Source organism: Monomorium pharaonis, chromosome 2 (genome assembly GCF_013373865.1).
Source record: "Monomorium pharaonis isolate MP-MQ-018 chromosome 2, ASM1337386v2, whole genome shotgun sequence".
Taxonomy (NCBI): domain Eukaryota; kingdom Metazoa; phylum Arthropoda; class Insecta; order Hymenoptera; family Formicidae; genus Monomorium; species Monomorium pharaonis.
Genome location: NC_050468.1, coordinates 3,753,489 through 3,769,217, shown reverse-complemented (window position 1 = coordinate 3,769,217; position 15,729 = coordinate 3,753,489). Strand labels below are relative to the sequence as shown.

General features: G+C 33.7%; 2 protein-coding genes across 2 annotated transcripts; one reads left to right on the top strand and one right to left on the bottom strand.

The window, feature by feature from the left end:
• The first annotated feature begins 8,487 nt into the window (after window positions 1–8,487).
• On the top strand, window positions 8,488–9,954 carry LOC114255139 (retrovirus-related Pol polyprotein from transposon TNT 1-94). Its single transcript, XM_036283020.1, has one exon. The coding sequence runs from the start codon at window positions 8,488–8,490 to the stop codon at window positions 9,952–9,954; it is 1,467 nt and encodes a 488-aa protein (XP_036138913.1).
• Window positions 9,955–13,684: 3,730 nt separating this feature from the next.
• On the bottom strand, window positions 13,685–14,320 carry LOC118644440. Its single transcript, XM_036283019.1, has one exon. The coding sequence runs from the start codon at window positions 14,318–14,320 to the stop codon at window positions 13,685–13,687; it is 636 nt and encodes a 211-aa protein (XP_036138912.1).
• Window positions 14,321–15,729: the final 1,409 nt, after the last annotated feature.

Sequence of the window (15,729 nt, the reverse complement as noted above, 5' to 3'; positions counted from 1 at the left end):
TTGCAAAATTGTAATATATATTAATACTATTAATTAATTTCTTTCGTTATTCTACATAAAAAATATAAAGGTAGAATCATCAAAAAAGGAATATTTTAGAAAGATAACTTATGAAATAATACAGCACTGCATTATAGTATAAAACATTATTATAAATATGTCTTAAGATTATTGTGAAATTAGTATGTTATTGCAATGCTACACTGAAAAAAAGAAACTAGATTCAAATAAATATTTCTTTGAATAGTGCTAAGAACATATTTTATAGAAAATCAATAATATTTATTTAAAACAAGTACTAGTTTTCTATAATTTAGGAAATATTACTTGTTTAAAATAAATATTATTGATTTTCTATAAAATATATTCTTAGCACTATTCAAAAAAATATTTATTTGTATCTAGCAATTTTTTTTTCAGTGTACTCAAGGACATTTTAATGTTACTGTAAAGTCGCAACAATATTGCAGTAACATTTCAAAATGTATATTATTTATTACATTATAATATTTATGTAATGTTTTTGCAATCTCTCTGTGCTGTATGGGTTTTGTTCGCGATTGTCAATAGTTGACAAATACAAGTCAAATATAGTAATACGCGAATACAATATAAAACATGAACGTGAAATGAAAATAGATATTTTACACTGAAAATAGAGAAAATATCGTGATATCATCGATATCGTAATCACATTTTTAAATAAAATGCAGAAATTGGAGTAATGCACGGCATTACTCCAATTCGCGTTATCATTATCTATTCGGGTAAGGAATTTCTCGAGCGCTTTGCCCAATAATGCGGCTGCGGTTTGTCGTTTCGTCCGTTAAGCTTATTAACTCAAAACGATCGACCATTTGTCCCTCTTAAACTGCTCGTTCTTTCTGCGTTCGCAAATTCTTAATTAGACACCCCCCTTTCAATCCGTCCGCCGTTTCTCGCGGCTTTTGCTCGAGAAAGATATCGTCTCTTATTTAATTCAATTAAAAAATTTTAATAAAGTCTTAAACTCTTGTAATACTAACGTAATACTAACGAATTCATGTGAAATTAATTTTTTCGATAGGTGGCAGCTGGAAATAAAACCATAATAATTATGTTATATACTAGAAAAGATTTAGAAACAATAAAAATATAGTATTTGCTACTAATACACGACGCGCGCGCGCGTACACACACACACACACACACACACACACACACACACACAAAGATTCAAACTGATTACTATTAGTATGGATTATGTGATCCAGAGAGATCCACGTCGAATCGCGTTCTTGCGCAGTTATGAAAGAAACGTTGGTGGGTAAAGATGCGTTAAATGATTCTCGAATTCGTCTGTGTATCGTGGTCAAGCAAATGACTGTTGTCTTGTTAAAATTCAATTAGCGCGACGTGACATGTGTGAGCGACGTAAGGCGACTCCCGCAGAGACCCATTGCTCGGCACAGTCTCGCCTCCGCGTTGGCTCCGCCGCGCTTCTCCTACCATCTGACTCTTTTACCATCTGACTCATTCGTCGAGCCCGCGTCTATCTCTCATTATCATTCTGCCGTTCAAGCACTTGGTCTCTTGCTCTCCCCGTTTTAATTGATTGTTTCTCCGTTAACAAAAGAAATAAGTTAATTCTATCCTTCCACCCTCTTTATATCGTAATCTGCTAAATAAAATCTCAAAATTCTATGAAAAACTTATTGTACTTTTGTGCTGCGTTGCATGCAAGTAGATTGATAAAAAGACTTATTTAATTAAGAATAATTCTTATGTTTATTATATAAAATTAATCTATCATTAATAATGATTGAAGGGCATCCTATCCATAGGTGCAAATTTGCATCAGCACTTTTTTTAAAACTATAAAACTATTTCAAGAACTAATTCTATGATGTAAAGCCATCTACGTAAAAAAGTAAGCATTCTATACTATATATTCCATGTTTAAAAATTCTCAGCCAAGCCTTCGAGCAGATCACTATTGAATTTTGAAATCGATACGAATTTGCACCTGTGTGCAATTAATGTAATTTTTTCAAACATGGTATAAAAATGTTAGTTTTCTTTCACAAAATTTTTTAAAGGTATACTTGAAACATATCCATGGTTAGGTAAGTTAATATATTTTTTTAACTAAATATTAAATTGAAGTTAATGGATTATAAAATTAATTCATTTAAGTTAAAATTTACATAAATAAAATACTAATTCAGTTAAAGTTACGTTAAGATTAATTTAACTTAAATTAAAATAAAAATTAAGTTTGAAAAGATCCGACCAAAATAATTAATAAACAGATCAATAAACGATTCAATTTTTTGATGAACCAGGAAAATGTAGATACTACGAATAATAATTTGTTTAGTAAAGAGACAGACATAAGTAAAGTAATAGCATTGCCATATGTCAAAAATTTAGCGAAGATGTGAGACGTATGCTTAACAAATTTATAGATGTACGTACGGTATATTGTACCTAAAACATTCAATAGCGTGATAAAAAGGGGAAAGGATAAAGTAAACAATTGTAAGAAGACCGAACTTGATTTGTCTACAAAACTAATTGTTACGACTGTGATTCGGTCTACATTGGACAGACAAAACGACATTTAGAGAATAGAATTAAAGAACACCAGCGCAACATAAAAAGCTCGTCTGTCAGCCACAATGTAGTCACTAATCATCGATTAACAATGAATCATGAATTTGACTGGTTAAAACCTAACATTTTGTATAAAGAAAAACATAAAGGAAGAGAGAATTCACCGAAATGTTTTACATAAAAAAATTCAACAATAATATTAATCTTCAAAAAGACACGGGGAATCTCAATGCAGTGTATGATAGAATTATACCCTGTTGAAAAGATAAGATGGAAATCTAGATGGTTTGTACGGAATTCATACAAAACTATCTAAAATCCATAGGAATCCACATACATGTGAATAACCATCTGAATTTCCATCTCATCTTTTCAACGGAGTAAGAATAGTGTAGTTACTTCTGATTAGTTATTTTTAACTGTTTCTCGAACTAATGTTGTTAAACTTGATATCTTCACTTTCGACGATCCTCTCTTTCCAATGACAAAATTGTGGAGTACAGACCCGTCTAACACGTATCTCATTACATCACTCAACGTACTTTTGTGAAAGCATAATGGATTAATTTTTGTAATGCATTTAACTTGATTTATACAAGTAGGTAATAATATTATTTAAAATTTTGTATAAAAATTTCGATCGTAGTTTTTTGAATTCTTTTGGTATTTTTGTGTCTTTTGTAGATACACTTGATAAAGACGAGAAAACGTCTGGCCGAAACGTCAAAAGTGTAACATTTAAAGTAAAAATAAAATTGGCAGTATTGTTACTAACTTAGAGTCTAGACACTAAGTTTTTTTTTTTAATATGGAACAATTTACAGAATGGCAAGTAAGTAAAATTTACAGAATGGCACCACTATTAATCAATATTATTATCTTTTACTTTTTACAATCATTTTGATATTTTTTATCTTTTACATCTTTTAACAAAAAATAGACCGTTGTGAAATTTGAAGAAAACGATTTCAGATTAACCGGAAGAGTCGGTATGTACAGAGTATTGCAGTAACATATAGGTCAGTATGACGGGTTGCCTATGCGCGCAGGCGCGCACGGTAATCCACAATTGCGTAAGCTTTGACGCATTATGATGTCATTTTCATGACTTCATCATGACTTCATGTTCTGCTTCCCAAGGAACACACTAAAGTCAACAAAAAGTCAAAATGACTTTATTTTGATTCAAAATAGTCACGCATTTTTTGTATGACCAAAAATTGACTCCAGTATCTGCTACTTAGTGACGAAAAGATGACTTCCCAGATAGCACAACGAATTCGAAAAGAATTATTTTTGAACACCCAAATTTTGAAATGAAATCTTTTTCTAACCCATTTCTGCACCAAAAGAATTCTTAAGAGTTCAAAAAAAGTTCTTTTGTATGTTACAAATTCTGAGCCCCTTTTGTAATGCATATAAAGTTCATTTTATGTTCTATAAGAATTCGCATTGAAATTAAAATTATTTTTTAATAGTATTCTAATAAAACTTTATCGAGATACTTTTTTGAATTTATTATGATTTTTTTATAGTACAAAAAGGAATTGCTTTTTGGTGTAAAAAAAAATAATAAAGGATTTTTGAAATTTTAAGAAATGTTAATTTAAAAATATACTGCTACAAAAATAGAGAATTTAGTATATTATTATTATAAATGAGAAACTCTCTTATTGTTACTATACATGTATAAATTATGTATAAAATTTTCGCATATTTTATTGTAGTATATTATTGAATTAACATTTCCTGATTTTATATAAAAATATATAATGTACTTTTTTACAATTTTTTTTAGAAATTTTTTATTAAACGCATTATTATATGTTTATTATAATAAAAAAAAATATTTATTTAGTTATATATCAAATTTATGACAAATAATATATATATATATATATATATATATATATATATATATATATATATATATACTTATTAAACAAACTGTCAAGGATATAAGGGCGCTCGTGACTCTTATCTAGGAACTTTCTTTTTAATCTGGATGGCGACATCTTGGAGAAGGCGCTGTTCGAGCGGTCACTGTTACCAACAACACTTACTTAAGAGAGTCCTTGTTACACATACACACAACCTTTCTTTACTTTGAGATAAACTATTTTCTTTCATTCATTATTATTATTATTAAGAGTGTAATACTTTTGAATAAACATATTGTATCCAAACAGGTTATGGGCCCAGAACTAATCAAAAATTGAGCTCACACTGCGTGTTCCTCTCAAGGTTCGTTCGAAGCAAGTACACGTACCTTTTTTGAGGTTGTGTTCGCACTACGAAATAATCAAGAAGATATTTCGTCTCGTGTTATAATTATTCGAAACGAAAAATGGAGAAATTAGTATTACCGAAATTCAACGGTGAAGATTTCGCGGTGTGGCGATTTCAGATCGAGTCGTATTTAGCAGTGCATGATCTTCTGGATGTTGTTGATGGCACTGCGAAATGCCCAGATAAAGCAGAGGAAATAGCTGCGTGGAATAAGCTCGACAGAAAAGCTCGATTGATCATCGGAAGTGCCCTTGAAGCAAATGTTATCCCAGGTAGCAAGGTGACGTCTAATTGACGGCATTTTTTGGTCATTTTATGACGAACCAGACGTCATAATGTCGAGATAAAATGACGTCTAAATGTCGTAAAACTGACGTACATTTGTCTCATCTTAACGACGTCATATATTGACGTCAAAAATACGTCATTATTTTCATATTATTGACGTCATTTTCAAGAAGCTAGTATCGTACATTTGACGGTATTTTATTGTTATTTTTATGAAAAAACATAGGTTTTTAGGTTACATTTAATAAAGACGACATTTTAACGTCATTTTTATGACTATCCCAGATAGTAAAAGCCGTTATTTTGACGTTTTAGAAAATATTTCGGGTACATGTCCTATATATGCAGTACTTGCATTATGAAAATATCGAAATAACATAATTATTATGTAAAAAAAAATCTACGTTGTTTCTCAACAAGCATCACGACCCACCCACGTGCATAGTCACGTTTGGAATTGCCTAACTTCCGCGGTCACCCATCCAACTCTGAACCGCCGTCGACGTTGCTTGACTTCGAAGATCGTACGCTACTTAGCCCTTTGTGATGATCCATGAACACTTGATGATCATGAATACATATTTGTTATAGATCAGTTCAATAGATGCGAGAAACATGAAACTTGTAGTTAACTAATATTTTTATAAATAAATATAAATTTACAGTTTTTTTTTCTGATTTTTACATATGCAAAATAACATGTGGAATAACTTATAAAAATATGTTTTTGCTCTGTTCTTTTGATAAAGCTAAATTATACCTCAGACAAAACGCAATATTTATAAAATATTTATAAAATATTTTTAATATTTATTTAAATATTTTATAAATATTTATCTAAATATTTTATAAATATTTTTGTGGTCTTAGATTTGACAAATCATAAAAATTTATCATAAATATTATAAAAATATTTATGAAATATTTATAAATATTTACAAAATATTACTTATACAAATCTTTATCTTTTATTTATCATAAATATTATATAAAATATTTAATTTATATTTTAATATGTTGAATAAAGATTTTTTTTTCGTATATATAAAATATGTGTAAAATATTTATATAATATTTTAAAAAAATATATATTAATAAATATTAATAAATATTTATCATAAATATTATGTGCTGCCTGGGATGATTCTAAAATATTGATAGTATTAATTATATAAAATATTATATTAATTTTAATAATGTTGTTTATTAACCAATCTTTAAATAATGATAGTTATAGGTAGCAAGGTGTCGTCCACTAGACCTCAATAATTTGTCATTTGAGGTCAAATCGTCAATTATTACAAAGAATTATAGTTAACGTCAGTAATTAGTCACTAATAAAATCTTATTAATACGTCGTAAAATGATCAATTAACTGACGTTATTAATTAGTCAAGAATATGACGTCGGAAATACGTTATAGGATGGATAAATGACTGACGTAATTAATAAGTCAAAAAATGACGTTACTATTACGTCTTAATTTGGTAACATGACGTCTGCGACCTTAAATGACGAATTATTGACGTCGTATTAACGTCACCTTGCTACCTGGGATACGTCAGATCATGAATCTACAAACGGCACATGAAATGTGGACATGTCTCTCATCCCTATATGAATTACGTGATAAGACGACCATTCACTTGCTGCTACAAAAGTTCTTCGATTATCGAATGGAAGAAGGCATGACAATAGGTCAACACATAGCAAAAATCGAGGAAATGGCCAGAAAACTGGAGGATCTTGGCCACAAGCAAGAGGAGGTCGCAATCGTTACAAAGGTATTACATAGTCTACCGTCTAATTATCGTCATGTTATCTCCGCCTGGGACTCAATGCCAGAAAATCAGCAAACAATGGCAAATCTGTTATCACGTCTACTCAAAGAAGAGGCTCTTGAAGTGTCATTTACGCAAAAGATGTCACTCGAAGATAAAACACCGGCGGCTTTACTTCACAAAAAGAGTTCTGATAATAATTCAAAGGTAAAATCAAAGAAAAATAATACTAAACAAAAATCAAAGAAATTTAATGGCATATGTTACAATTGTGGTAAGCATGGTCATCGCAAATCAGAATGCAAGAAACCAAAGTCCGAGGCGGCAGCTGGAGAAGCTTCTCTAAAGGTCAACAATGATTTATTAATGGTAAAAGCGAATGAAACCAACGATGTTTCTGATGTATGGTTTGCCGACACCGGGGCATCACATCATATGTCACCACGACGTGAATTGTTTCGAAATTTTGTTGCAATTAATGACAATTCATTTCCAATCACAGTAGGCAACGAGGAAGTCATTTATGCTAAGGGTCGTGGCATGATTGATGCAAATTTTTATCTGGATGGTTACACCAAACAACAAACGCTTGCAGACGTTTTATACGTACCAGACTTGGGTAAAAATTTATTTGGCATAGGTTCATCAACAGATCGTGGTGCAGTCGCTACATTTAATAAATACAGCATGACATTAAGGAAAAACGGACGCATGGTTGTAAAGGGATATCGACCTGGAAGCGGTTTATATCGCATCAAAATGAAGGCGGTTCCATGTTTCGAGGCAAATGTTGCAAGCAATGAAGCATCTGTCAGGACATGGCACGAGAGACTTGGGCATACTAATTTCAAGACAATACGTGAGTTGATATCCGGCGACACCGTTACAGGAATTAAGGTAACTACTCTTGAGGCAAATGACCACGAAAGTCAACAAATTTGTGAAGGCTGTGTACTAGGAAAAATGGCACGTAAATCTTTCAAAGATTCAACAAATAGAGCAAAGTTATCAGGCGAGTTATTTCATTTTGACATATGCGGTCCCATGTCAATTGAAGCATTGGATGGCTCAAAATTAATGGCACTTTTTGTAGACGATTGCAGCGGAATAGTTATAGTATTTCCAATACGTAACAAGTCAGAAATAACTCAAAAATTGGAGGAAGTAATAGCACTTACGAAATCCAGTGGACATGAGGTACGTCGAATCCGGTCTGATAACGCAAAAGAATTTCTATCGGAAGCAATGCAGAATGTATGTCGTCGAAATAATATTATTCACGAATACTCAACACCATACTGCCCAGAACAAAATGGTCATGTGGAGCGACAAAATCGAACCATTATGGAAATGGCTAGAAGTATGTTGGCAGCGGCAAATTTACCTAGAAGTCTGTGGAGTGAAGCAGTGCGAACTTACGAACATTCGTAATCGAATTCCGCTTGTTCGATTAAACGGAAAGACTCCATTCGAAATTTGGTCAGGCAAAAAACCGGACGTTTCGTATCTACGCATCTTTGGAAGTCGCGCATACATGCACATTGATAAAACTCAACGAAAGAAACTTGACAACAAAAGCAAAGAGATGGTGCTCGTAGGATATTCTCCTAGTCAAAAAGGATTTCGTTTGTGGGAACGCGGTACGAAACACGTAATTGTATCAAGAGACGTGATTATCGCTGAATCATTACCTAAGCAATCAATACAATTACCGCAACCTATCGGGACTGAAGATACAGAGTCAGTGGACATAAAGACTGAGTCGGAATACGTTGAAGAAAGTGAAACATCACATTCCGAGAAACAAAATAACAATAGCCACAAATCAGTGGGAGTTCAAAAAGGTGTACGAGTACATCAATCAATAGATGATTCGGTTGCTAGTCGAACAAGAAGCAAAGTACCACAGTCTACTATGATCGCAACAGCCCTACTCGCTGAAGGAATACCAGAAACCTTAAAAGAAGCGAAGCAATCATCCGATGCTAAACAGTGGGAAATAGCAATGAAAGAAGAGATCACGTCACTTGAAGAAAATAATACCTGGGAATTGACTGATCTTCCAGAACATAGAAAAGCAATAAAAAATAAATGGATCTTTCGCAAAAAGCTGAAGTCTGACGGTACGTTAGACAGATATAAGGCACGCTTGGTCATCAAGGGATGTTCACAGAAGCCCGGAATGGACTACGCGGAAACTTTTGCTCCAGTTGCACGCTTCGAGTCTATTCGAATATTAGTGTCTGTTACAACAACAAAGAATTTCGTTATACGACAATTCGATAGCAAAGCTGCCTTTTTGCATGGTGATCTCAACGAAACGATATTTATGGTTCAACCCGAAGGCTTCGATGATGGCAGCGGTCGTGTGTGTCATCTACGCAAAAGTCTTTATAGATTAAAACAGGCACCACGACAATGGTATCAAAAATTGGACGACGCACTAAAAATGTTTGGAATGAAATCAACCAGGTATGATCCATGCATCTATTCAAATCCCGATGGCTCTCTGCTACTTGCTTTATACGTGGATGACGGATTGATAGCTGGACAATCCGAAAGTAAAGTATTTGAACTGCTTGAGAAATTAAAGGAAAAATTCAAAACTATTGACTTTGAAGCCAAATGTTATCTCGGGATTGAAATTGATCGTGATATTGAAGCAAAGAAGACTCGGATACATCAGTCGGCTTATATACGCAATCTGTTACGACGATTCAAGATGGATGAATCAAATCCAGTATCAACTCCTTCAGAAGTAAACATAGTATTGCGTCGAAATGAAGATGAGAATGGAAACGTAAAAGAACCAGCAGACGTTCCTTATCGTCAGATCATAGGATCATTAATGTATCTTGCTGTTGGCACCCGTCCAGACATCGCGTTCGCTGTGAACAATTTATCACAATTTCTTGACAATCCATCGTTCGAGCATTGGAAAGCAGCAAAACGAATACTACGCTATTTACAAGGAACAATCCAACTGGGTCTCACACTCTGATCGCATATTCAGATGCGGATTTTGCAACATGTGTCGACTCTCGCAAATCAGTGAGTGGCGTTGTGCTAATGCTAAACGGTGGACCCGTGATCTGGTCGGCTCGTAAACAGGGAATTGTAGCAACGTCTACAACAGATGCTGAATATGTGGCAGCTCATGACGCAACAAAGGAGGTCGTGTGGATTCGTGGTCTACTTGAGGAGATTGGAATATCTCAAAAATTACCGACAATATTAAATTGTGACAATGCAGCAGCTGAAAAATTAATTACAAACACTATATTCCATCGACGCACAAAACACATAGATGTAAAATTTCACTATGTGCGTCATGCCTATGAAGGAGGAGAAAATCAAATTCAGCACGTAGCAAGTGAGGACCAACTTGCAGATATCTTCACAAAATCATTAACTCGGGAAAAATTTATAACTAACCAAAACAACCTTGGAATGGTCTAACGTCACTCACGAGTGGGAGTGTCAAGGATATAAGAGCGCTCGTGACTCTTATCTAGGAACTTTCTTTTTAATCTGGATGGCGACATCTTGGAGAAGGCGCTGTTCGAGCGGTCACTGTTACCAACAACACTTACTTAAGGGGATCCAGGAGTGCCTTTGAAATTTGATCGAGGTCGATATGGTAGAGTCATTCGTGCACATCATTAATGAGATTTTATATGTATTTCTTGTATAGATTTAGAAATCCTTTTCCAGAATTAAAGTACACATATTAATATTAATCTATAAATTGGATTTTATATTGAAAACGAAAAAAATTTTTCTCATATTGCTCTACTTATCGACTTTTTACGTGTACATAACCCAAATTTTCGTTTTTTCATTTTCCAATTTGCGGAATGCGAATCTTTTTTTCTAGGATTCTAATCTTATTTCTAATTGCACGATATTATTCCTGAGAGTTTTTTCTAGGGGGCGACGTGATTATTTTATACATATAAACTATAGATTTTTTGTATGAAGCAAATATTGTCGTTAGGTGACTAATAAATAACAATTTTTTTTTATTTATCAGAACAAATCGTACGTCGCCCCCTTCATTTTTGTGCGTACTTTAATCCTGTAAAAGGATTTTGCATTCTGTTACTCCAATTCGAAAATCCAAGTTCCCAAAAAAATGTCGGTAACTCTGTCACTCCCGGATCCCCTTAAGAGAGTCCTTGTTACACATACACACAACCTTTCTTTACTTTGAGATAAACTGTTTTCTTTCATTCATTATTATTATTATTAAGAGTGTAATACTTTTGAATAAACATATTGTATCCAAACACAAACATAGCAAATGCAATTGATATTTATGTTTATAACTTTTTGTATACAAATGTTAATAAATAAAAAGAATAAAACTAAACATTATTTTTTATAATAAATAGAAATAAATATATGTAATTTTTTACACGCTACATGATCGAATATTAAGAAAGATTTAATAAATACACAAGTGTTTATTTGCAACACAAAAAAATTTTATTAAAGTGTGGTATTTTTTGTTAATTTGTAATTCTTATATAACGCTATATTAACATTAATAAAGAAAATTTAAAATATTGAATAAAGTCTTTATTCAGATGAACACATAGTTTTACATTCAATCTTTGGATAAGCATCTTCTATTTTAATATTACTTAAATCTACCTTATATTAAAGTATAATAATTTTGATCACAGTTAATAGAGATCTTGTTAATATATTGCACAAATATTAACTTTGGTTACTTTATAACATAAACAAAATAGAAATTAAATGTTCTCTATACAAAAATAGGAAAGCTATTTTCTACAAACAAAAACAAAAGTATTTTTTCTGTGCAAAAATACAATTTTTTAGAAAAAATATCACATTGTCTGCAACAGCCAATTTTATCAGATATTTTAAGAGAATACTAGGCTATCATAAATCATTTTAAAGTATTTTTTTTACAATTGAAGGATTTCAACACCTTCAGTTCTAAAGTTATATCTTTACTTAGAGTGCTTTCCATTTAGTAACACAAGTCGACAGTAAATAAAAAGCACCCTTAATGTTAATTATCCGCTATAAACTACAAATACTTTTTAGAAGTAATCTTTAATAATAAAATATTTTTATATAATAGAATTCAAGATATGTTAAAACTGATATGTAACAAAATTGTAATAAAAATAAGTATCTTACTTCTTTACTTAGATTAAACATAATATTTAAAACTAAAATCAAAGATAATAACATTACACATCAGCATCGATCATAAGCGTACAATCTAGATATGCGCTTTAGGGCTACTTTTTTCAACGTTGGTTAGCGTTAATCATTTAATTTCTTATGATCGGATTTAAAAAAATGTTATTTTCCGATACCACTAGCTATCAATATCCAATAAGCACGGAGTTTTTGCTGGAAAGCTGCTGTTTCATTGGCTACCGCTAACAACAACAAAAATATTCAAAATCCGACCATTAACAACTCCGATAAGTTTTTGCATCTGAAAGAAAGAAAAATACCTATAAGATAAAATGTAGTGTTTTTCAGCAACAGTTTGAGACAATATTTGGAAACTTTTTGAAAGTAAAGTTAGTTTATTTAACTAAATGAAATATAGTATTTGATAAAGCATCAGTAATGTAATTAAAAACTTATGATGATGTACATACCTATTATTTTTTGTTTGCAATGTTAATAAAACAATCCGTCATCTTTTCGAGTAATTTTAAGGCACTATCTTGTCTTTCTATCAATTCTCTGTGTCTCCGATTTTTTAATTCTTCTCTTTGTTGAAAATTTTGCTCTAATTTATCCAATTTGTTTTCTATTTCAGTCTTTTTTTTCTTTAGAGATTTCAGGAGTGGATCATCTTTGCTCTTTCTTTTTAGGGATTTCATGGATAGATCATCTTTTACATTGTTACTATTATCTGTGGAATCGGACTCTTCATTTGATTCAGCAATTTCCTTAATATCATCTAAATTGTGTTCACCTTTAGAAGAAGAGGCTACGCTTACAGGCACTATGTTTGCGTCGTTTTTAAATATTTTGTCCATTTCAAATATTCAAATTTTATATTTGCGGCACCACTTGCTTTTGTACTCATATTATTTTTTTTCTCAATATATTTTTGTTTTAAATATTTAAATTTATTTTGGCACTGTTCAGTGGCATGGCTTTTTAAGTTTGCACTTATCATAGACCATACTTTATTGTTTTTGATAGTAATGCTTTTAAATAAATGATTATGAGTCTTGTAAAGCGACAAAAGTTGTAATATTTCGTTTTTGGGTCCAAGGATTGCGGTTTTCTTTGTCAGGCATTGACGATGCTGAACATGAATCATACGTTGAATTTTGTGATGCAGATGTTTCCAGTGCATATTCTGTATCTTCTCTTAAACAATTAAAAGCTTTAACAGCTATTGAATAATCCACAAACGTCACTGATTGATCTGTAATTAAAAATCACATTACTAAATAAAAAACTAACCTACAATACAAATCATACCTTTTTTATTTTGAAGTAATACGTTTCCTTTGTCGTCTTTGATCAAAGTATTATCAATGGTTAGAACCAATTCATAATCTGAACAATTAATTAATGCCATTATATTAATACAATGTATTATAATACTTTGTGTCGTAACAGAAAATTCAGCTACTCGCACCGTATAAACCATATCACACCTCTACTCGTTCAGAATAAAAATGTTCAACCGTGTGACGTTATATTACCCATGGACACTCTCATCTGGGTGAAAAATTTTCATTCAGAACGCACCCCAGTACGTGAGGCATGCGCCATTGTATCTTGAATATATCAATCGTGGGTTCCAACTCTGAACTTCCCATCAGACTGTTGTTATCGTTACGCGCGCGTATTAAAATTAACTCGTGACGAGCGTTGATCACCACGCGTCTGTAATCCTCGCAAAACCCCAACAACATGTTGAGTGGTACGCAATAATTAAAGTATCCATTCACGTCCCAACCCGAAATCCATCCGGCGTTCCTCAGAATCACGTTTTTGTCTGACGACACCATTGCATAGTTTTTCAGTGTGCTGGTTATTCCAACATTTCTGTTGCGATCAATTTCTACACCGTCGAGTTCGTATCGAATCTCATCGAACATGAACGCGACACAATTATTTCCCAGTACCACCGAAAATCCCTCGGCTGGGTTCTTTATTGTCACTTTTCCCTCGATGTATAGAAAACTTTCGAACGGCAATGTGTACAGATTCTGTTGGTGTATGGGTATTCGTATTTCGTCGCTGTGCCCGAACGTTGTGTTGGCAAACGGATTGTACGTATGAGTCTCGATCTTGACGATGCGATCATCAAAGATCGGCTCGTCTCCGATGTTTAGAATGTCAGTCATCGTTATCAGACGTTTCGCACCGCGAATCCCAGAGATTGTAAAAATTTAACGTTTGACGCGTTGAGCTTCTTTTTCTCGGGACAACAAGATGATTGAATATTATTAAACGTTGTTGCAAGAGTATCGGGTGACTGTTGGAATGTTGGCATTGGTGTGGAGATAACGTTATTTTTCGCGCGCTGCGATGTGTTTAGCACGAGCATCTCACGTTCGCGTTATTGTTGCAACCGTCGTCGCACGTGCAGTCTGACGGTGATTTCTTCTCCTCGAAAATCAAGTAATCGTCCGTTCTGATCGACGGCGCGTATTGTCAGATCCGTAATGCACCGCACGATGATTGGCAGATAAATGATTTGTGTGAGCCTTTCCGATATCTTATATCCTGGTGGCACGCTCGGTGAAAACTCATGTATCGTGTGTACACTCTTATTGTTGCTGTACGCGCCCGCGGTCACGTTGCATTCCACGCGAATAATGTTCACGTTCATTATGTTGATCGACACGTCCGATTCGTGCTATTTTCGCGGTAGCAGTACACCACGCTTCGGTGAGAATCCTAGCAGCAATCCTATGTTGTTGGGTTTACCAAAATGTATACTGTAGGCGCATTTGATCTCACATCTCATTGTATTGTAGTTGGCGCGAAGCGTTATCGGATACTCCCCATCATTATCATCATCATCGTTGCCCCCACGCGTAACGTCACCGGAATGAGTTCCGTCGTGTTGCGGACGTTTTCGTGAAATTGTGCGTTTCAAAAATTCGTTTATAGCTCGCAGTTCGTACGATCCCTCGGGAATCGTAATCTCCGTGTTATCCTTGTCAAAGTAAAACGTATTGTTTGAGGCATTCACGTTCGGTATCGTGTTATAGGTTTCAAAAATCGCTAGACCGAGCTCGTAATCATCGTCGCTCAAATCTATAGCCGGAGAATAGTGTGCCGCGAGAACGCTGCTCTTGCCGCTCAGGGTAAACGTCAGCGACATGATGGTGGTGAAATATTGAGTCTTTGCGGTACTAGTTCAGCTTTTTAAATTTATACGCGTTGAAGAAACTACAGGCAGAGTTGTCCACAAATGCTCTGATCGTACGTTTGATAGAACGTTCGATTATACTCAATCGTTGTCACTCCGTCCCCAAAGTATCGTACTAGTTCTCTAGGCGGTCGAAGATTTCCGAAACTATCGAAATACGCGACGTGGTTACCCCTCTTTGCGTACGCCACCCAGTGAGTACCGGGGCTCGTCGTATCGTCCAAATTTACGATACCACTCTCGTTTAGACGCGCACCACTCGTCGGTAACGCGTTACGCATAAAAACACCTCTGAAATATGGAATACGCGCGCGTTTTGCTAGTTGCGTCAATTGCACGTTCGTCGCACCTGTGGGTAGTGTTAATGTTTCTTCG

Excerpts from the sequence above, each read along its gene's own strand:
- LOC114255139 (XM_036283020.1), top strand. The coding sequence starts at position 8,488 with ATGCACATTGATAAAACTCAACGAAAGAAACTTGACAACAAAAGCAAA.
- LOC118644440 (XM_036283019.1), bottom strand. The coding sequence starts at position 14,320 with ATGACTGACATTCTAAACATCGGAGACGAGCCGATCTTTGATGATCGC.